The sequence below is a fragment of the Diabrotica virgifera genome, chromosome 9, assembly GCF_917563875.1.
Source record: "Diabrotica virgifera virgifera chromosome 9, PGI_DIABVI_V3a".
NCBI classification, from domain to species: Eukaryota; Metazoa; Arthropoda; class Insecta; order Coleoptera; family Chrysomelidae; genus Diabrotica; species Diabrotica virgifera.
In genome coordinates this window covers 170,910,409-170,931,234 of record NC_065451.1, presented here as the reverse complement: position 1 = coordinate 170,931,234, position 20,826 = coordinate 170,910,409, and the positions used below count along the sequence as shown (strand labels likewise).

The 20,826-nt window shown below is 32.8% G+C and overlaps 1 protein-coding gene across 4 annotated transcripts in view; it reads left to right on the top strand.

Moving 5' to 3' along the window:
- LOC126892103 (uncharacterized) overlaps window positions 1–20,826 on the top strand; it is a 654,403-nt gene that overhangs the window by 600,761 nt on the left and 32,816 nt on the right. For all 4 annotated transcript variants that reach the window (XM_050661541.1, XM_050661542.1, XM_050661540.1 and 1 more), the window contains exon 5: window positions 18,647–18,744. In XM_050661541.1, coding sequence (XP_050517498.1) covers window positions 18,647–18,744 — 98 coding nt within the window. The remainder of the gene's footprint in view (window positions 1–18,646; window positions 18,745–20,826) is intronic.

The window sequence follows — 20,826 nt, the reverse complement described above, 5'->3', positions numbered from 1 at the left end:
GGATAAAAATAGATTTTAAATCAAGCAACATCGCAATAATCAGATGCCCTGGGATATCTAGAGCATCGTCCACAAACTATGTAAAGCATTCAACTCAGCAAACGGCACTTCATCTGACCTACACCATGAATCATCGCTTCATACGGAATTTCGATATTATAACATCATCGTGTCGTCACCCATTTCAGCATTTCCAACAGGTAGAAGAAGACAATTGTAAAGAGCAACGTTGCCATTATTTTTGGCAATTAGACCCGCGTGCTTGTTGGCCAGTGCGAGGACTTCGACCTTGACTGATCAAGAAACCGCGAAGATGACTCATGCCGCGAAGAATGCAAGAGTTCGATCTCCCCGGTTCTTCTTCACCGGCCATTCTGTTACGATTCTATGTCAAGACTGTTAGGTGAAGTCACTAGGCAGTAATTTCTTCGATTATATGTTTAGAGAGCTTAAATTATTAATGTTTTGTCCAGAGACGGGCTTCACTTATCTAATTCTTATTAGAAATTAGAGTTATTTATAGATTTGCATTATTAACGTTAAGTTAACGCTCTGGAGATAGCAAATGTGAAAAGCTCCAGTGACCGAAGCTTTTCACCTCGCAATTTTTACAAAATGGATTGATTTGCTTGAAAATTTGAGAATAACTAGTGGATAGTTCAGGGATCAAAATCTATATGATGCCAAAATGCGCTTTTACCATGGGGGTGGAATTTTTTTATTATATTTTGACCACAAAAGTTGATAAAAACATTCATTCTAAGCAAAAAATGTTCTATACATTTTTTTGCAGTAGAAAAATTTTTTTTAAACCAAGTTCTTGGGAATTAAATAACCTACAATTTCAGATTTAAACATTTTTTCGTATCTCTGATGCTAATCTTTTTATTCTAAAGAAAATGGCATTTTTTACCAAACTACAAAAATTCGTTATTCGATTTTAACTCCAGTTTTTTAAAAACTAATCATTCTAAGTCAGTCAAACTTCTAGAATCTATTAATAATATATTAATAAAGAAGAATGAATAAGGCCAATGACTAAAAACACCGCTAACTTACATTATTATGCTTCCAATTGGATTTCTCCTTTTTTTTTCAAACAAATTTATTGATTTTTTAACCGAAAGTTTTTTATTTTTTATCTTAGAAAGTTTGGTAAAAATCATTTTGTAGGTTTTTACAAGATCTATAAGCCTATTAATATTAAATCTTTTTAAAATCCTTAGTCACAAAAAGAGGTGACTTTGAAAGGGTTGGTAAAGGTGGTTTTTGCATGTTATTACAAGTTTTAATTGTCAATAATAGCTCACTCAATTTTTGCCGTAGGAAAAATTTGTTAAACAAGCTACAATTTCATATTTAAACATTTTTTCGTATCTCTGATGCTAATCTTTCTATTCTGAAGAAAAGGCCATTTTTTTCCAAACTACAAAAATTCGTTATTCGCTTTTTTAACTCAATTTTTTTTAAAACTAATCATTCTAAGCGGGCCAAACTTCTAAAATCTATTAATAATACATAAATAAAGAAAACCAAATAAGGTCAATGATTAATTTTAATTAGGGTGGTGATTAGGAAGTTGCTTTCGATCACTTTTTCGCTGAAAAAAATAGGGACTGACATTCTTTTCATTATAAGTCACTTAATTTTTGAGCTAGAGACTGGAGATAGATATTTTTAAAAACTTTAAATTAGTTTTAACAAGTTATCCTCGAAAAATGTATAGTTTTTCCGTCTTTTGACTTTGAAACTATAATATTTAGCATTTGACGAGGAAGAGCTAATAGCTCGATTACTATTGGTCTTAAAGAAAACAAAAAAAACTGTTTATTTTTTTATTAAAAAATTGTTTATTTTTTTTAAAGGTACAGTTTTGTTGAGTAGAGTTGTTTTGATGAAACGAAAACGTTTGGACTTATTAGCAGAAAACTTATTAAAAACATTGATTTTTCGATATAAAATTAACACTTTCGATAGCAAATAAATCGAAAACTGTTAATTTTATCAAAAAAATGTATGGAACGTTTTTTGCTTAGATTGAATGTTTTTACCAACTTTTGCGGTCAAAATATAATAAAAAATTTCCACCTACAAGATGGGGTGACAACCATCCCCTTAGTAAAAGCGCCATTCGGCATCATATAGATTTTGATCCTTGGACTATCCACTACTTATTCTCAAATTTTCAAGCAAATCGATTCATTCTGTAAAATATGCCAGGTTTTGTCCTATTTGAAGCTTCATTACTTGGACTGAAACTGTGATCTTCATCGAGACCTCCAGATGGATCGGCTCTCCAACCATGTGAATGTCGAGGCCATCAATCTCCTAGACAACGCCAAACAGATAAGAAGACTTAAGAGAACGAAGCCGTTCGAGTTAGTGCAATAAGTTCAAGTGCGTGAAAGTGAAAAAGCAGAGCAAAGTGCGGCTAAAGTGTACACGTTAGCTAGTAGTACTGTAATGTATTAGAGCCTAAGGAATATTGTTGAATATGACCTTAGATAAGTTTTTTATAATATTTTGATCATAGTAATGATCAGATAGCAATAATCATAAGATTCCTGTTGGAGTTTTATTAAATAAAAAAAAATTACTTGCACTAAAATATAGAGAAAAATTCTCGAGCAGGTCGATTTTTAGTTCTAAAATCATTTTATCATTAAATTTTTCCTTGCCACGTCAGCTTAAGGCAAATATTTTCCTTAATGACCCTGCAATCATCATCAGTGGTATCAAAGCTAATGCCAAAGCCTTCTTCAGAAGAATCCCCATTCACCCCTGTCTATGACAAATCTTCTCCATGCTCTAAACTCCAATAGATTTTAAATCGTCCTTATTTAAATAATTACTACTTCATCTGCTAACTACATACTTTATTTATAAGTCTTCGAAATTTATTATAAACAATAATATTAAATCAGCCGAGGCATGTCGCAATTCTACGTACAATAATATAATTGATTCCCCATATGTCTTGTTTTGTCGTCTATTTTATATTTAATTGTTAATCACAACAACAGTCTCTAAGTTCACCTGCGGTCAATGTCACTCCAATAGTACACATCTCATAAGGTTAAAAAAGAAAAAAATATACGGTTGGTGACACAACCTCCTCCAGGCCGAAACCAAATTTTTTGAGAAGTATGGACATCTATAATAATAACCTATATGTGTCCTGCAGCCGATTTTGATGATATACATAGTTATAAACAAATGAAGATCAAACAAGCTGAAAATGCGAGCATTATCATAACGAAAACTTTGTTTATATACGTATTTAAATTCATAATATAGAAAATTGCTATTACGAAAAGCTGTTTAGAATTAAAAATTATGTTTTAATGTGCAAGTATATCATTCTAATTTAAATGTTGTGAACTGTAAAGATACTTTACTCGAGATTCATATTTTTTTACATACCTTGTATAAAATTAATAAAATTTGATTCATGAGGGTTGTATCATACATATTTTTACCAAGAAGAGATTTTTATGAAGAATAACTTTTCTTCGTCAAATTAAAAATACAAGAGTTATGAATGAAAATGATGTTGGTATCCATAATTTGAGAAAATTCGTCAAATATTTTTTTCCATTAGAAGGATGTAATTTCATATATCAGAACATACTTTTTTATTCCAAACCACATTTTAAATAACAATTTTCCCATATTGTAGAATAAATAATACATACATGATAAAGATACGTTTTACTGATGAACTTTACTTGGATCTACAGACCGAGCGAGTCTCGTAAATTCCATGGCTTTGCGCCACGCTTCACGCAACCGTATTTGCGTACTTGTGTTTCGAGTTGTGTGGTCGTGCGCTGGTCGAGTGGAGTTATAGTTTACCAAATTTAAATATAATCGTTTCTACTGATTCATTATTAATATAGTATAATATGTATGCTTTCAAAATATACTCAGATTGTATTTTTATACATTTATTACACATATTATTTTATATAATAATTAAATTCACTATAAAATGTCATATATATTTTATTAATAGCTAAATAATTTAAAATTTAGTTTGACATTCACGAAGTGTCAAACTCATATGTAAATAATAACATTTGCTTTGTTTAACAAATTCAGATTAAAAAAGTAGCCTACTTCCTAATCAAAGATTTCAGCTGACGTTTAGTGCGTGGTAGGAAATAACCGGATTGTGACGTCACATTTTAGATTTTGAGGTCGATTATCTCAAAGACGGTTAGATACATCTGCTCTAAGTATTGCAAGAGCGGCAACGCAATAACATACAGACTTTGCAAATTTATAAACGAAAAGTTTTCGTTCAAAACGGAAAATTTTCGCTTTTTTCGTCTATTACCAAAAAGTTAAGCATTTTAAACTTTGAGAGTAAGAAACTCATAAATCGTATAAAAAACTTCAATATGGCGTTCGCTGAATATGTCTAATCTTATTGGTTGCTTGGAAAATTGTAAAATAAATCATAAATTTTGAGTTTTTATAAATATTCATAACTTATGTAAATATTAACTTAGAACCTTCTTATTACCCGGAATGCTGAGACTTCAGGTGCTTAAATCATACCCTAAATTTCAAAGTAATGGGTCAAATAGTTTAAAAGTTATTTAAATTGTTTATCCCAAATTCATTTTTTTTTGTAACACTACAAGTCAGAAAATGATGAAGTTACAGTAATACTTTCGATAGTTTATGAAAGAGGAAGATTTACACTATTAATTTAATTTAAAAAAAATGACAAAAAATAATTCTAAATATTGCAAAATTATTTTGCAAGAACATGTGAACTAAAAAAACGGGGGCCAACTTCGTCCCTAATTGTCCTAGGACAATTGTTTTTCTTTCTGAATGTGTCTAAAAATTCAGTCTTTATAAATATGAAAAAATAATTTTTCTACGGGTAACGGTTAAAATGTTATTTTAATTGTTTATAAGTAAGCCAAAAATCGACATGTTTTTGCAAAATAATTTTACACTGTTTAAAATTACTTTTTGTCATTTTTTTTTAAATTAAGTTAATAGTATGAATGTTTATTTTTTTTTCATAAACTGTCCGAAGTGTTACTGTAACCTTATAATTTTCTGACTTATAGTGTTGCAAAAAATTAATTTGGGATAAACAAATTAAATAAATTTTAAACTATTTGACCAATTGCTTTAAAATTTAAAATATATTTTAAGCACAAGAAGTCTCAGCATTCCGTGTAATAAGAAGGTTCTAACTTAATTTTTACGTAAGTTATGAACATTTATGAAATCTCAAAATTTATGACTTATTTTGCAATTTTCTAAGCAACAAATAAGGATAGCCATATTTAGCGAACGCCATATTGAAGTTGTTTATATGATTTATGAGTTTATTATTCTCAAATTTGTTTCTAATGCTTCACTTTTTAGTAATAGAGGAAAAAGCGAAAATTTACCGTTTTTTGATCTTCATTTGTTTATAACTATGTATATCATCAAAATCGGCTGCAGGAAACATATAGGTTATTGATATAGATGTCCATACTACTAAAAAAAATTGGGTTTCGGCCTGGAGGGGGATGTGTCACGAGAAAAATCTTATTTCTCTGGACTAGTAAGTGACTACATATTTAAAACTAAATTATATACCACCTACAAGGGAAGATTTTTACTTCTTTAGTAAATAACAATCTACCTAAGAATTATTCCCACTATAATAATGTAAGTAGAAAATTCCCACTACATATAATAATAATCTGATTGGACAGAATTAAGCACGTGATAAAAAATCGTACTACACGATTGGAAGTTAAAATCACTAAAAAATTACCGCTGTAATTTTTATTCTTGTAGGTTTCTATTGGTCAGAATCTCTATGAAAGAAATAATCTTACGTAAAACCGCTCTCAAAAAATTTCTTATAGTAATCACGAGAAACAAGTAAAATGTTAAACATTGTTTACATTTTTTGACCCTTTATTTGTGTCCACCTAGCGGACAACACGCGCACTAAATTTTCAAAAATCGGCTTCAATAATAATTATTTTCCTTCGGTTCTACATCTAGTTTATTATTTCTACATCTGTGGGTTATTCTATTTAATAGAGGTTTTAGAACAAAAAATATTTTGCTCTAATACTATAAACTTAACATTATGATCGTACATTCATCACTTTTATTGCATTTTGCGTCTCAGATATTGCACAAGCATGTGTTCGACTTTTCCGTGAATCGAGCATTTAATTGAATGTGACAAAGTGAACAGTCATTTTCCTTGAAGCGATTATCGATCGAAATAATGCAATTTTTATTGAAAAATGAGCGATTACGAAAACGGTAAAGACCTTAGATCCAAATAAAGACGAGGAAACCATAGACTTGTGACATAAAAGGGATGTTGTGCAATGCTTTTACGGTATTTTCGTCAGTGTCGTAACATCACTTTTTTCTTTGTTATTGCAAGTCAATAAATATACAGTATGGTGCAAATGTCTGGAATAAATTTGATATTTCGTAAACCGGCGACTTTAAGGCAAAATCCCGAAACATGTCGATTTTTATTTTAAGTTACGATATTTACGGCGTGGTAAAAAGTACATATAGAAACGTACTTGCTAAAGTACGGAACGTAAGTACGGAACGAAAGTACAAATAAACGGAAACAGATCGCCAATAATAAACCTAAGGAGAGGAATAAAACAAGGAGACAGTCTCAGTTCAGTTTTGTTTATATTAGTAATGGATAGAGTTTTGAAAAGCGCTAAAAGACGGTCAAGGCAATTACAGTCAACAATAGGGTACAGGAATTTGGTACCAGTGAGAATGGAGGGATTACTATATGCAGATGACCTAGTAATAATAGCAGACAGTAAAGAGAAAATGCAAAAATTAATCGATATCTGGGTAGAGGAAATAGAAAATTTGAAAATGGAGGTAAATGTAAAGAAAACGAAGACCATGATAGTAACCCAAAAGAAAAGGAAAGAAATAAACCAAACGATATTTAGGTACAAAAACGAAATAATAGAAACAGTCTTGACGTTTGAATACCTTGGAGTAATAATATCAGAGGATGGAAAGATAGATCAAGAAATCTCATACAGAGCGAAAAAAGCAAATAAGATCTACTATGCACTAAATAAAACAATATTTGGAAAGGAAGAAATAGATAAAGAAATAAAACTGAAGGTATACAACACAATCCCTGTACCAACTTTAAGATATGCAAGTGAGACATGGGTAAACAATGCAAAAATAGACAGTACAATAAACGCAGCGGAGATGAAGCAGCTAAGAAAAATAGCAGGAAAAACGAAATTGGACAGAATAAGAAACGAAGATATTAGACAAAGACTGAAACAGGAATCGATAATAACCAAGATAGAAAAAAGAAAATTAAAATGGTATGGACACATTAACAGAATGGACCAGGGAAGACTACCAAAGCAGGTGATGGAATCAAAAAGATATGATAAAAGAAGGAAAAGGAGGCCAAGGAAGAGATGGATCGATCAGATTATAGAAATTGGACAGGAAAAAGGGAAAACATATCAGCAAATGAAAGAGTTAGCAAAGGACCGCAAGAAATGGAAGATATGGATAGAGCATGAATAAAACCTCCGACGCCCCTGAGGGGCATAAGAAGTTTCGAGAAGGAAGAAGAAGTTATGATATTTTGGCATATATTTTATATGAGTGACGTCATCCATATAGACGTGATGACGTAATCCATGATTTTTTTTAAATGAGATTAGGGGTCGTGTGATAGCTCATTTCTAAGGGTATTCAATTCTGTATTCAGTAATATAAATATTAACATAATTATTTATACACAGTATCCAAAGAAAAATTTTTTAATTATATTAATTGTAATTCAAAATATATATAATGTATATAAAAGGATGTATATAATTAATTTAATTCAAAATACATTTTACTGTTGTCAGAAAACAGAAAAAACTGTTTATTTTACAGATAAGCATTGCTTTTCGCTTAACTTAAATGTTCAAACTTCCAAGAGGTAGGTGGTTGGCGGGAGCTGGTTTGAACATTGAATTTAAGCGAAAAACAATGAAAAAAAATTGAAGAAAAATCTTCTGTGTAAAAGGTATATTTATTTTAAAACCCCATAGGGCTACAATTACAAAACAGAACGTTTTCGCTCTAAAGAGAGCATCATCAGTGTTCTTTGCAAGCTCTACATGTTAAGCCACCAAAAATACATGGGTAAAACCCTTTAAATGTCGACTAAAAGTCTTACATTGAAGTGTTGTATACTAAATCCTGGCGATGGATGAAAATTATAAAGATACCCTACTAAGGCATTATATGACTATTCCACAAAGCACGTGGGTGATTGAGTCGATTTCTCTGTCTTCACAAAGACATTGCCGTAAAAGCGGGAAACTGACTACAAGCGGCCAAGTCTAGAGAGCACAGGAAAGAATTGAGGGAGGTCTATGTCCATTGTGGATGCGATTGGCTAATTGATGATTAACCAGGTGAATAGTTTTTCACTAGGTATCATTTTGATTCAACAATAAGAACAGAATTTACGAAGCCTTTCAACTGTTCCGAGTGTATATAGCTATGTATATACAAGATCTACGGTTCTGCGTATATATTTTCACTTCAATTAAGATGGAATTCTTCAAAATAAAAATCAATTATACTCCCACGGGACCAGCATCCCAAAAGTCGCTCACTGAAATTAACCAGTCGGTTTCAACAGCTGTAATAAATTAGAAGCATGAGATTGCTACAAGGATTTTGCGTGTTATGTTTAAAGAAGTTCTGGTTAGTTTAATTGAATAAATTAGAAAATAAATTATAAATGTAGAGCTTTCTCACCGCTAATTCTGTGATGTTCGAAAAATTAGACGACTGCCCACACTTGAAGAGGTACTGTTATAATTTGTTACTTAATCATTCTAATTGAATTTGGCTTGAAACTGATGGTAGGCTGAGGAACTGGAGCGGACAATCATAGCATCTAATATCATTTAATTCTGATACTAATAAATTTTAAAGGATTGTTATACTAATCGCATATCAAATCTTTTGTCATGTACTTCAAATCTTGCAGTAAGCCATAATTTATCAAGTTTTACCATTAAGATACTCCCGTTACCTTGGACATTCTATTAAATTGTAATATCTAGTAACCACGTAATGGATTCAGTTGACCCTGTTGAAAAGTGTTAATTACCGTCTGTCATAATTTGTCATTTTATCTCTTCGAGATAAAAAGTGTTTATATTATATTTTACCATCCGTTTATCCATTAAAAAAAGAGATATTTTAAAATATAACAGCTATGGTTTTGGTAACAATTTACTCTATTTTACAGCGTTTTCCAAAAAATTGTTTTTGAATAGTTATTTATGATATAAGTGTTAAAAGTACACGTTTAAGGCACGCATGTGAAAGTTTGCAGAATGAGCGATAGCGCGTTCTGCAATTCACATGAGTGCCTTAAAAATGTACTTTTTAACACGCATAGCATACAATATTTTTTCTACAAACGTAATTACAGGACAATATCTACAAAAACTTTTACTTGAACTTGACTGACATTCCATTTTTATATTTTTTTGACATTACATCAAAATTGCCTATACGGTCAATACGAATTGCAGTGCCATAAAAGTTTTAAAGCACTAGTGGCTTAAAGTAACATTTTTAACGCACGTATGGAGTGCTAAAAATTGCATTTTTAACACGGTTGTAGAAAAAATGTTTTATGAAAGAAAAACATCACAGACAAGTAACCGTATTTATTTAATCTAAAACTCTCATCTTAGTGAAACAGGAGTTAAACGTTAGCACAGAAGAAATTAAGAAGCAACCAAGTAGTGATGATTATAGTTATTTTCGAGTATTCGTAACAAATCGTTACTTTCGTATAAAGTAATCATTTACAGTATTCGTTACTTTGATTACTTTTGTTACTTTTGTATTTGAGTACCAGTAATCATATCGAGAATCGTATTTCTCAGTAGGTAGGTATTTTGTATAAAGTAATCATTTACAGTATTCGTTACTTTGATTGCTATGATTACTTTTGTTACTTTTGTATTTGAGTACCGGTAATCATATCTAGAACCGTATTTCTCAGTAGGTAGCTATTTTTTATTGACTTCGAAAAAGTCTTCAGTACGCAGGCGCGTATCTAGAAATTCATAATAGGGGGGCCAGACTTACCTCAAACTTCAAATATTATATTTTCCAGATTTAGCCATACGACTCACACTTACTCTAAGGATAAAATACACTATATGATCGCAGATACCTACGGTATCAAAAGGATTGATAGACAATTCACGACTATTAATCTCACTGGTCGTTCTTTACCATAAAGATTAACCTTTCTACCATAAATATGTAGGTACGCATGGATTATCTAGTAAAATACAAATTTTTATATCTTTATTGTAACGCAAATTTGAAACGTGACTTTTCCTGAGATAAAGTTTATACCCAGTGTAATGTATTAGCATTTTAAAATATCATTTTTGTTATTCTTTGAATTGAGAAAAATATTTCCGTTGTTTATGGTTCCACCGGTACCCAAACAAATGCGCCTGCAGATTATTTTTCAGAGAAGGGTGTTTTATTAGATTTTATGGCTTCTTTCAATTTTTGGAAGTGGTTGTCGAATTTAGTGTTGTACTGATGGCTTAAAGTTTAGAGTTAACAGAAAAAAATAATAAATAATAAAAACTACTTATAGACTAAATACAATAGGGGGGTCCATGCACCCGTTGACCCCCCTGTATCCCCGCCTGTTCAGTAGTATAAACAGAGAGCAAATTTTGAAGATTCTGAAACTATATGGACTACTGTTGAAATACATCGAACCTGATCAGATTATTTCACAAGGGATACAGAGCCAGACTGGAACATGCAAGAGAAATGCTAGAAGATTTACCTATACAAAGCAAAGTTAAACAAGGATGCATACTGTCCCCGCCACTATTCCTAATCATAACGGATTGTATCATGGAGAAAGTAGCGATAAAAACATGTTTTAGGTGGGACTTACACAACCAGTTGGACACGCGCCAACTCGCAACTTTTAATGACAAAACATTTTCAAATTAAAATGTACACCGGCCAATTCGTAACTTTTCTACTACCTGAACCTGCCACGAAACCTTCTACAGGTGAATTCGAAACCATGGATTAAATGTAATACCTCACGTAATTAGGTTAAAACATAAGAAATAAATTTGAACAGTAACGGATTAAGCCAACACGGGGCATATCGCAAATGTATACCTTTCATTAATGTTTATTGATAAACAAAGCTCCAATTCTATTTTACTTACCAACTCATTCTAAAGCTATTTTAGTAAACTAATCGGTTCTTTTTTCAGTTTTTTGGTAAAATGTTGTACCTAATAACTTATAGACGAAAATTCTTAAAATCGGCTATTTTTCATTTAAATTGCCAATAAATAAATAAATTGGGAAAAAATTAGTCAGATTTACATAAATGTTGTTATTTTATCCATATAGAAATTAAAACAATTGCTACATATAGTAGTTACAGTGAGTGTCATAAAAACCGTGTATTTTTACCCATTTCTTTGGGCTATTTTCAGGTAATATCGAGATAGAAGTTTTATTTTTACATAAGTTATTAACGTTTAACTGACTTAATTTATAGTTTTATAAGCAACAATTAAGTATAGTAAGATTTATAAAACCTTGTTTAAATTGTTTTACATGCACTATAATGCGGTTATTTTAAATTTTGTTTTAAATGATTTTCTTCTTACTGGTAGACAAAAAATAGCAAAAATGTGCATTTTTGACATCACATTGTTGATAATCAACATAATTGTTTGTTACTACTCAAAATATTAAAAAAAACTTACCGTCGGTATAACAGGTTGCCTTACAACCAGATGCAGACAGTACCATAAATCTTTTCCACTTTTTAGCACTTTCCTTAAGTGGAATTTAAAATTATTTACCACCAATAACTTACACCCACGTTTACTCATTACGAAATCTTTTACAATAATTTCAGCCATTTTCAGAAAATTTATTTGGATTTTCCCTAGTAACTCTTCCAAGGGACAATACATAAATAATGAATACCTTTTACATCACCTTCAAAGAGGGTAATTTATACAAGTACATACCTGGAATACCGGTATTAGATTATCAACATTACTTAAAAAATGAAAGTTACACATTCATCGGTAGTTAGTGTGTTATCAAAAGATTACCTGCGCGCCAGAGTTGCCAGTTGGCCTGTAATTAGGATGGGGGGATTAAAATAGTTACGAATTCACCGGCACCCAACCATTTAGACGACTTGGAGTTAGACGACATTTTTCTCCTAACCGAACACAACAATCATATGCAGAAGTAGATCGACAAGCTTGCAAAAAACGGATTGGGAACACGAGTAGCTCTTTTTGCCTTAAATTGTTAACACAACAATGCAGAAACATGAGTGGTATGCATGGTTTATTGATTATCGCAACAAAATGGCAACAATTGAAATAGAGCACACAACATCCGAAGATATACGAATCCGACGAGGAGTGCGACAGGGTTGTTTCTGGTCACCGATATTATTTAATCTGTATTCGAAAGCTATATTCAGAAAAGCATTAGACGAGGTCAAGGGTGGAATCGAAATTAACGGGGCCAGCATAGAAAACATCGAGTCGGGATTAATAATAATAGAATAGGTAGATTTAAATAAAATATTGGCGAACAAATCTCAACAGCCTGTGTAACCCAAAAAAGAAATTCTCTCAAAAGGAAAACAATAAAAGCGAGGAAAACACTCACGACTATAAAAACATTTTTTACAAAATCAGACCTTAGCCTGGAGCTCAGAATCTGAATGATCAGGTGTTACGCTTTCTCAGTCTTACTGTAGTGCTGTGAAAGATGGACAATGTACTCTGAAAATACAATACTTAGGTTATGTGTTCAGAGGTGAAAAAAATGAATTACTCCGAATCATATTTGAAGGTAAAGTAGAGGGCAAAAGATCAATAGGAAGACGCCAGAAATTGTAGCTAAAAGACCTGAGGAGATGGTTTGACCGCCGATTGGCAGAAATCTTTCATGCAACAGTTTCCAATGCAAAGGAGACGGCGCAATAAGAAGAAGAAATAAAAGTGAAGAAGGTAACATATCTAAAAATATCTCAAAGAAGTAAACTCATCATCATGATCCTCATTCTTTTTGTCTCATACAAATGTCTCATGACACTGTCCTAATGGCTTGCCACGAAAATCCGACCCTAGCTTCACAGATACTACAAAGTCACTTAAATAAACTTGAAATATGGTTTAAACTGTGGAGAGTCAAAGTTAATAGCTCCAAGTCAACACACATTACGTTTACACTAAGGAAGGGGATCAATCCAGCTGTAACCTTTAACAACACACCACTGCCAATAAAAAGTGACGTCAAATACTTGGGGATTTACCTAGACAGCCGCCTAACATGGCAAAAGCACATTTGGAACAAACGACTGCAACTGGGACTCGTTTATAGAAAGATGTACTGGTTCATGAATCAAAAATCACGCCTAAGTCTAGACAATAAACTTCTGATCTACAAAAGTGTACTGAAGCCCATCTGGACGTATGGCATCCAAATCTGGGGAACTGCCAGTGAAACAAATTTACTCAAGATACAGCGCTTTCAATCAAAAGTTCTAAGGCAACTGCATCCACATTCACTGCAACTGCATCCACATTCACTGCAACTGCGTCTACATTTCCAACAATCATATACATAGGGATCTCCAAGTCCAAACCGTCAAAGAAGAAATTGTTTCTCTGTGCTCCAAGTACCACAGTAGACTACAGGTTCACCCAAACATATTGGTCACCAATCTCCTGACACCCCTACAGAACAAAAGACTAAAAAGAACAGACACTCTTGACCTCAACACTAACTAATCATTCCCACTTATTACTAGTGTTCTATTTAAATTAATTCAATTAATTTATTAATAACTGTACTAATTCAATCATTATTGTACTCTTTTAGGTATTCACCACTGGGTGAATACTGACTGTGTCACACTCCTAACACTCATATGTATTGTTTATTATTTTTTATAAAATATATTGCAATAAAATGGATGTCAAAAAAAATTCTTTTTGTCTCTCTATGCGAGGTCGGCTTCCCTAATTGTTTTTCTCCAACAGTTTTTATCTTGTGTCATATCAACATCAATACCTTTACCGACATGTCCTGCCCAAGCGTCTCTCCCCAGGTCTTCTTTGGTCGTCCTCTCCTGTTTCTTCCAACAACCTGCAGTTCAGCAGAAGAAGTTCAAAGAAATAAACTATTAAATGTAAAAAGAATTATTAGATGAGAATATTATTTCATTTCAGTATTATGTGGTCATTAGATATACGTTGCATGTGAAAATGGTTTGAGAGCTGTTTTTATAGTCTAAGAGCTAGTGAACCCTCCGACTAACGGTCGTCCTGTAAGGCTAGAAATTTTTCTAGTGATAATTCATAGCACACCAAGGCTAAAAACCATGACCTTGCAGGCATCAGCGGTGCACGTGTATCTACCAGGTGAATCGAAAAGTGCAAATTTAGGGGGTAAAATAAACTTTCTCCTGTAAGGTTTAAATTTAAGTATGTGTTTAAGTAAGTCATTTAGAAGAAATGTGTACAATGACAGGCGATTCTGAAGAGCATAAGACCTTGCCAGGCGAGGGGAAAGATTAGGGGTTTTTCCTAAAATTATTCTTTTTGCATCGAACAAACTTTTTTTAAAGTTTTTTGAATCATTTCAAACAGAAAACGTCTTTAGTGATTTTTCTCTTAAGTTAATAGTTTTTGTTATATGAGCGATTGAAAATTTTGAAAATTGAGAAATCGGCCATTTTTAACCCTAAATCGGACATTTATCTAAAAATTTCAATGTTGCCAAGGTACGAAAATATTCTTTAAACATTGATTGATGAAATCCCGAAGAGTTTTTTGCAATAAAATATCGAAAACCCCTTTGTTTTTTTAATTGCTAATCAAGCGTGTGTGACACTGTGGTATAAGTGAGGACGTTTGAGTTTGCATAAATTCATTATCTCGAGAATGGGCAAATTTCAAGAGAAATCCTCAGACAGGTCGATTTTTATTTTTAAATTAGGACTTTTTGGCATATATATATATATATATATATATATATATATATATATATATATATATATAATACTAGTGACGTCATCCATCTGAGCGTGATGACGTAATCGATGATTTTTTTAAATGAGAGTATAGGTTGTGTGATAGCTCATTTGAAAGGTTATTGAACTTTCTATTCACTAATATAAACATTAACATAATTATTTATACAGGGTGTACAAAAAAATTTTTTTTATTAAATTAACTTTGATTAAATTTGACAAATAGAAGAAAATTTTTTTTTGTACACCCTGTATAAACAATTATGTTAATGTTTATATTACTGAATAGAGAATTAAATAACCTTTCAAATGAGCTATCACACAACCCCTACTCTTATTTAAAAAATCATCGATTACGTCATCACGCCCAGATGGATGACGTCACTAGTATTATATATATACCAAAAAGTCCTAATTCAAAAATAAAAATCGACCTGTCTGAGGATTTCTCTTGAAATTTGCCCATTCTCGAGATAATGAATTTATGCAAACTCAAACGTCCTCACTTATACTACAGTGTCGCACACGCTTGATTAGCAATTAAAAAAACAAAGGGGTTTTCGATATTTTATTGCAAAAAACTCTTCGGGATTTCATCAATCAATGTTTAAAGAATATTTTCGTACCTTGGCAACATTGAAATTTTTAGATAAATGTCCGATTTAGGGTTAAAATGGCCGATTTCTCAATTTTCAAAATTTTTAATCGCTCATATAACAAAAACTATTAACTTAAGAGAAAAATCACTAAAGACGTTTTCTGTTTGAAATGATTCAAAAAACCTAAAAAAAAGTTTGTTCGATGCCAAAAGAATAATTTTAGGAAAAACCCCTAATCTTTTCCCTCGCCTGGCAAGGTCTTATGCTCTTCAGAATCGCCTGTCATTGTACACATTTCTTCTAAATGACTTACTCAAACACATACTTAAATTTAAACCTTACAGGAGAAAGTTTATTTTACCCCCTAAATTTGCACTTTTCGATGCAACTGGTAGATACATGTGCACCGCTGAGGCCTGCCAGGTCATGGTTTTTAGCCTTGGTGTGCTATGAATTATCACTAGAAAAATTTTTAGCCTTACAGGACGACCGTTAGTCGGAGGGTTCACTAGCTCTTAGACTATTATGTGACAGGTCTGTATGTAGTACGTTAGAAAAAAACTGAAATTTATATATGGGTACAAGTTGACTTGGATTTACATAATTCCTTGTCCTTCGTAAATATTGCCATAATCCAACTTGTTAATTTAAATACTGCAGCATAACTACAAGCCCCTGCATTTTTTTGTTCTATAACTTGGTCTTATGACAACAAAAATATCCTACCCGACAGACGAACAAAAAAGGACTAAATACAAAATTGCAACACATTTTATGTAAGATGCAGGCACTTATTATATTTGCAAATGTGATCATGGGACGCATATACATTGAAATTATGTGTTTGTGTGTGCGTGTGGTGTCTGCTAACTTTTTGCATGGGTGTACGTCATAAACGTATCATTATGATATCAAATGGAAAAAATCCGCCGTGGCGACTGTGCGCGGAAAAATGCAAATTTATAGCAAGCGCGGTCTGGCTCATTGACATTAATATTCGCTAATAAGTAAAACCTACTCCTCGAATGTAATTTAATCAAGAAACAGAGAATTAAATATATATTATAAAATCCCTGAGCGAGATTGTGGGAATATAATCACATCAGATTTTACTAAAACAACGTTCGTGAAGCAGAAAAAATATAAGTGTCTATAATGTATTTGTAATGTAATGAGTATTTAGTATTTTGAGTATTCTAAAGATTTATAAAACGATCAGAGATTTGGAAATGGCACTACTATAATCTTTTTGCAATCGACATAGAGCAATGAATCAAAATTTTAATGAAATTTACAGGGAACTTAGGCAGGCGCGGATCTAGAAATTCATAATAGGGGGGGGGGGGCAGACTTACCTCAAATTCAAATATTATATTTCCAGATTTAGCCATACGACTCACACTTACTCTAAGGATAAAATACGCTATATAATCCCAGATACCTACGGTATCAAAAGGATTGATAGACAATTCACGACTATTAATCTCACTGGTCGTTCTTTACCATAAAGATTAATCTTTCTACCATCAATGGGTAGGTACGCATGGATTTTCTAGTAAAATACAAATTTTTATATCTTTATTGTATCGCAAATTTGAAACGTGACTTTTCATGAGACAAGGTTTATACCCAGTGTAAAGTATTTGCATTTTAAAATATCATTTTTGTTATTCTTTGAATTGAGAAAAATATTTCCGTTGTTTATGATTCCACCGGTACCCAAACAAATGCGCCTGCAGATTATTTTTCAGAGAAGATTATTTTTTTTATTAGATTTTATGACTTCTTTCAATTCTTTGGAAGCGGTTGTCGTGTAATTTAGTGTGTACTGATGGCTTAAAGTTTAGAGTTTACAGAAAAAAATTATAAATCATAAAACAAATACTTATAGACTAAATACAATAGGGGGTCCATGGACCCGTTGACCCCCCTTGTATCCGCGCCTGAACGTAGGGAAAAATAGACAGGGAACGAGAAGGACGGTGGTTTCTGATCAGTAATCAGAGATCCGAGGTAGGAGCTCTTCTAGATCAATAGTATCAAAGATGGAATACCGCCTTTGCCGATTTTTATCTCCAGCTCGCATCGATGGTAGTGAATGTTGGCGCTGAGAGTGCGAGCATACCAAGAGATGGCAAGTCGGAAGCAAGCGCTGATCATGCCATAATTACAAGACCGAATATTCTATTTTAACCTTCAAATGTAGCCTTCTCACGACTATTTCCACTTTAAGAGTGGGTACAAGAGAAATAGCACATTTTTTCAGGTATACATGTATGGTAGGAGAGCGGAATGTGGACATATATGTATACCTATCGATATTATGGCATTACAAAAAACAATTCTTTTATCGTTTACTTACAAACATTTATAGTTATTCGATTTCTCACAGATATCTTTCAGTGCGTCACAGTTTTTCGATTTCTTTCTAACGCATTAAATTCTATGTGACAGAAAAAAAGGCACGTCCGTGATTACAGACATTTATAACATTTATTCTAGTTGTCGATAGATGGCGCTATAATCGAATAAAAAATTAGTTACGAATTATATAATATATCTACGAATATATTCTGTACAATTTATAAGACTATATAAATTAAAGAAAATACCATTTTATAAATGCAATAAACACAATTGATTTGTTTTATGCCAAATTGCAAATAAAATGTGACAACTATCAGATTTAACTAAAATGTCATGTTAGAATAAATGTTATAAATGTGTATTATCACGGACTTAACTTTTTTTCTATCATTTGTGATTTGTGACGCACTGAAAAATGCTCATGAAAAGAAGCATACTTGGAAGTTATTTAAACAATGTTATTTTTCTATTAATTAAGAATTACCCATGATATGTATTAAGTTCACTGATTTAATGGCATTCTTTGTTACAGGGATATTTGGAACCCTGGAAATCGGACCCGGAATGTCCCCTTGCTCAGCATTTGTCGCATCTCTTCAGCAACTTGGAAACGATATACAAATTCAACAGGTAAGAGGCACAACTTTAAAATTTGTTTACACAATTTTGCATGGCAACATAAGAATCCTCAATGGACGTCTCGCGTGAAAGCCAACTTTATGTAGTCTATTCCTCAAAGTTTCCATTTCCTCAAGGTTTCCATGAAAGTTATTCATTTCGATGACACGTGTTCACTCAATGTCGAGGATGCACCACCAGTTTTGACAGTAAACATTTTAAGTTGGTTAAATCTGTAACGTGGTCGTTGCGTTTGTTGCTCCAGGTAACAAAAATTCAGCCGAAGACAGAAGGTTCGCTTTTGTAAGACATTTATTTAGAATCAAAACGTTACAAATGATAAGATAATTACTCCTAATTACTAATCGTTAATTTCGTTAATAAAATATATTTTAACCTATGTATCGAACATTAGGTTCGGGTTGATGTGACGATATCTGGTACATGAATGAATACAACCGACGATCGCGTCGATTAGGAGTAATTACATTTATTAATATGAAACGGACATATAAGGAGAGGAAAGCTCGCTCAGCTCGCCAGCGGAAAATACATGTTGGGAAATACGATCACCGCTCGCATAAGGATAGGTAAAAGGAAATCCGCCGGATTCGTTCAACACACCAAAACGACGCGCGACGGCGGGAAATGGTCGGGATAACTCATCTATTATACTTCGTTGTTGTTTATTATTCTTCGATCAACGCTACAAGAATAATCATCAACTAGGCTTTTCGTTCCGACCTTTATATCGTCCGAGACGGTACAAAACCACGTTTTACTTAATTCATTGGCGTACTCTAGATGATAAAATTATATTATCGTCCCAAATCATACAATGATAAAAATTCCAAAACAACGTCGTTAGTTCAGTCTATGATAAATTTACCACGTACTGACCGTACCACTTTCTAGCCGAGTTGGCTGGGTCTGTTCAGCTTATGACTTCGTTTGAACCGTGGAAAAATTTTAATTTTAATCAAAAGACTATACGTTAAAATAAAATAAATTATTTTTGTCGGACAAAAAGAGGGCGCGATCGTAGAGTCCGACACCCGCAAGATGCCACTCTAGCGCGGTGGTGTTTTTATTACAAAACTCTTAATTATTTTCAATTGAAACTACTAGGCCTGAATCCCGCGTACCAAAAAAAAGTTTATTAATAGCAAGCTGAAAATTTGTTAATAGTATAACGGTGTCTAGTCGGACAAACTTTTAATACGGGAACACTGGAACAGGGGAAGTTTTAATTGTGGAACAGGTTACTGGAAGATATCGCGCCGCTCAGCACCGGTCATAAGTAGAATGTTCGGTCCTAGCTCAAGTATCGTAAATCACAAATTCTGAGTGAAATAACTCTATTTCACGTTGCGTTTCCGGTCTTTAGTTTTTATCTTTTTCTCTTTCTCAAGGCGTGCCACGCCACGTGCCGTTGGATCCCAGCTTTAGACATTTTTGTTGTTTATATGCAATTAGAAATGCAAAAACCGGAAAAGCAGTAGGCCCAGATCAGATACCCACTGAGCCAATTAAATGCATTGACGAAGAAACACTGCATATACTTTTAGATCTGTTCAACAAGGTATATACAACAGGAGTAATACCCCAGGATTGGTTGCTGTCCACATTTGTAACACTACCAAAGTCAATACATGCGACAGAATGCTCCCAGTACAGAACAATTTCTTTAATAAGCCACACACTTAAGATATTCCTCAAAATAATACATGGAAGACTATACAAAAAAATAGAGGAAGATATAGATGGCACCCAGTTTGGTTTCAGAAAAGGACTAGGAACGAGAGAGGCTCTGTTCGCTTTTAACGTTCTCGCGCAAAGACGACTAGATATGAACCAAGATCTCTATGTCTGCTTTATAGATTATCAAAAGGCTTTTGATAGAGTACGGCATTAGAAACTCATAAAACTTTTAAATGAGAAGAATGTGGACAGTAGAGATATACGGGTTATTGTCAGTCTGTACTGGAATCAAAAAGCAACGGTTAAGATCGAAAATGTCGAAACAGAGGACATAAAAATCAAGAGAGGTGTTAGACAGGGTTGCGTGTTGTCTCCATTGTTATTCAATCTGTA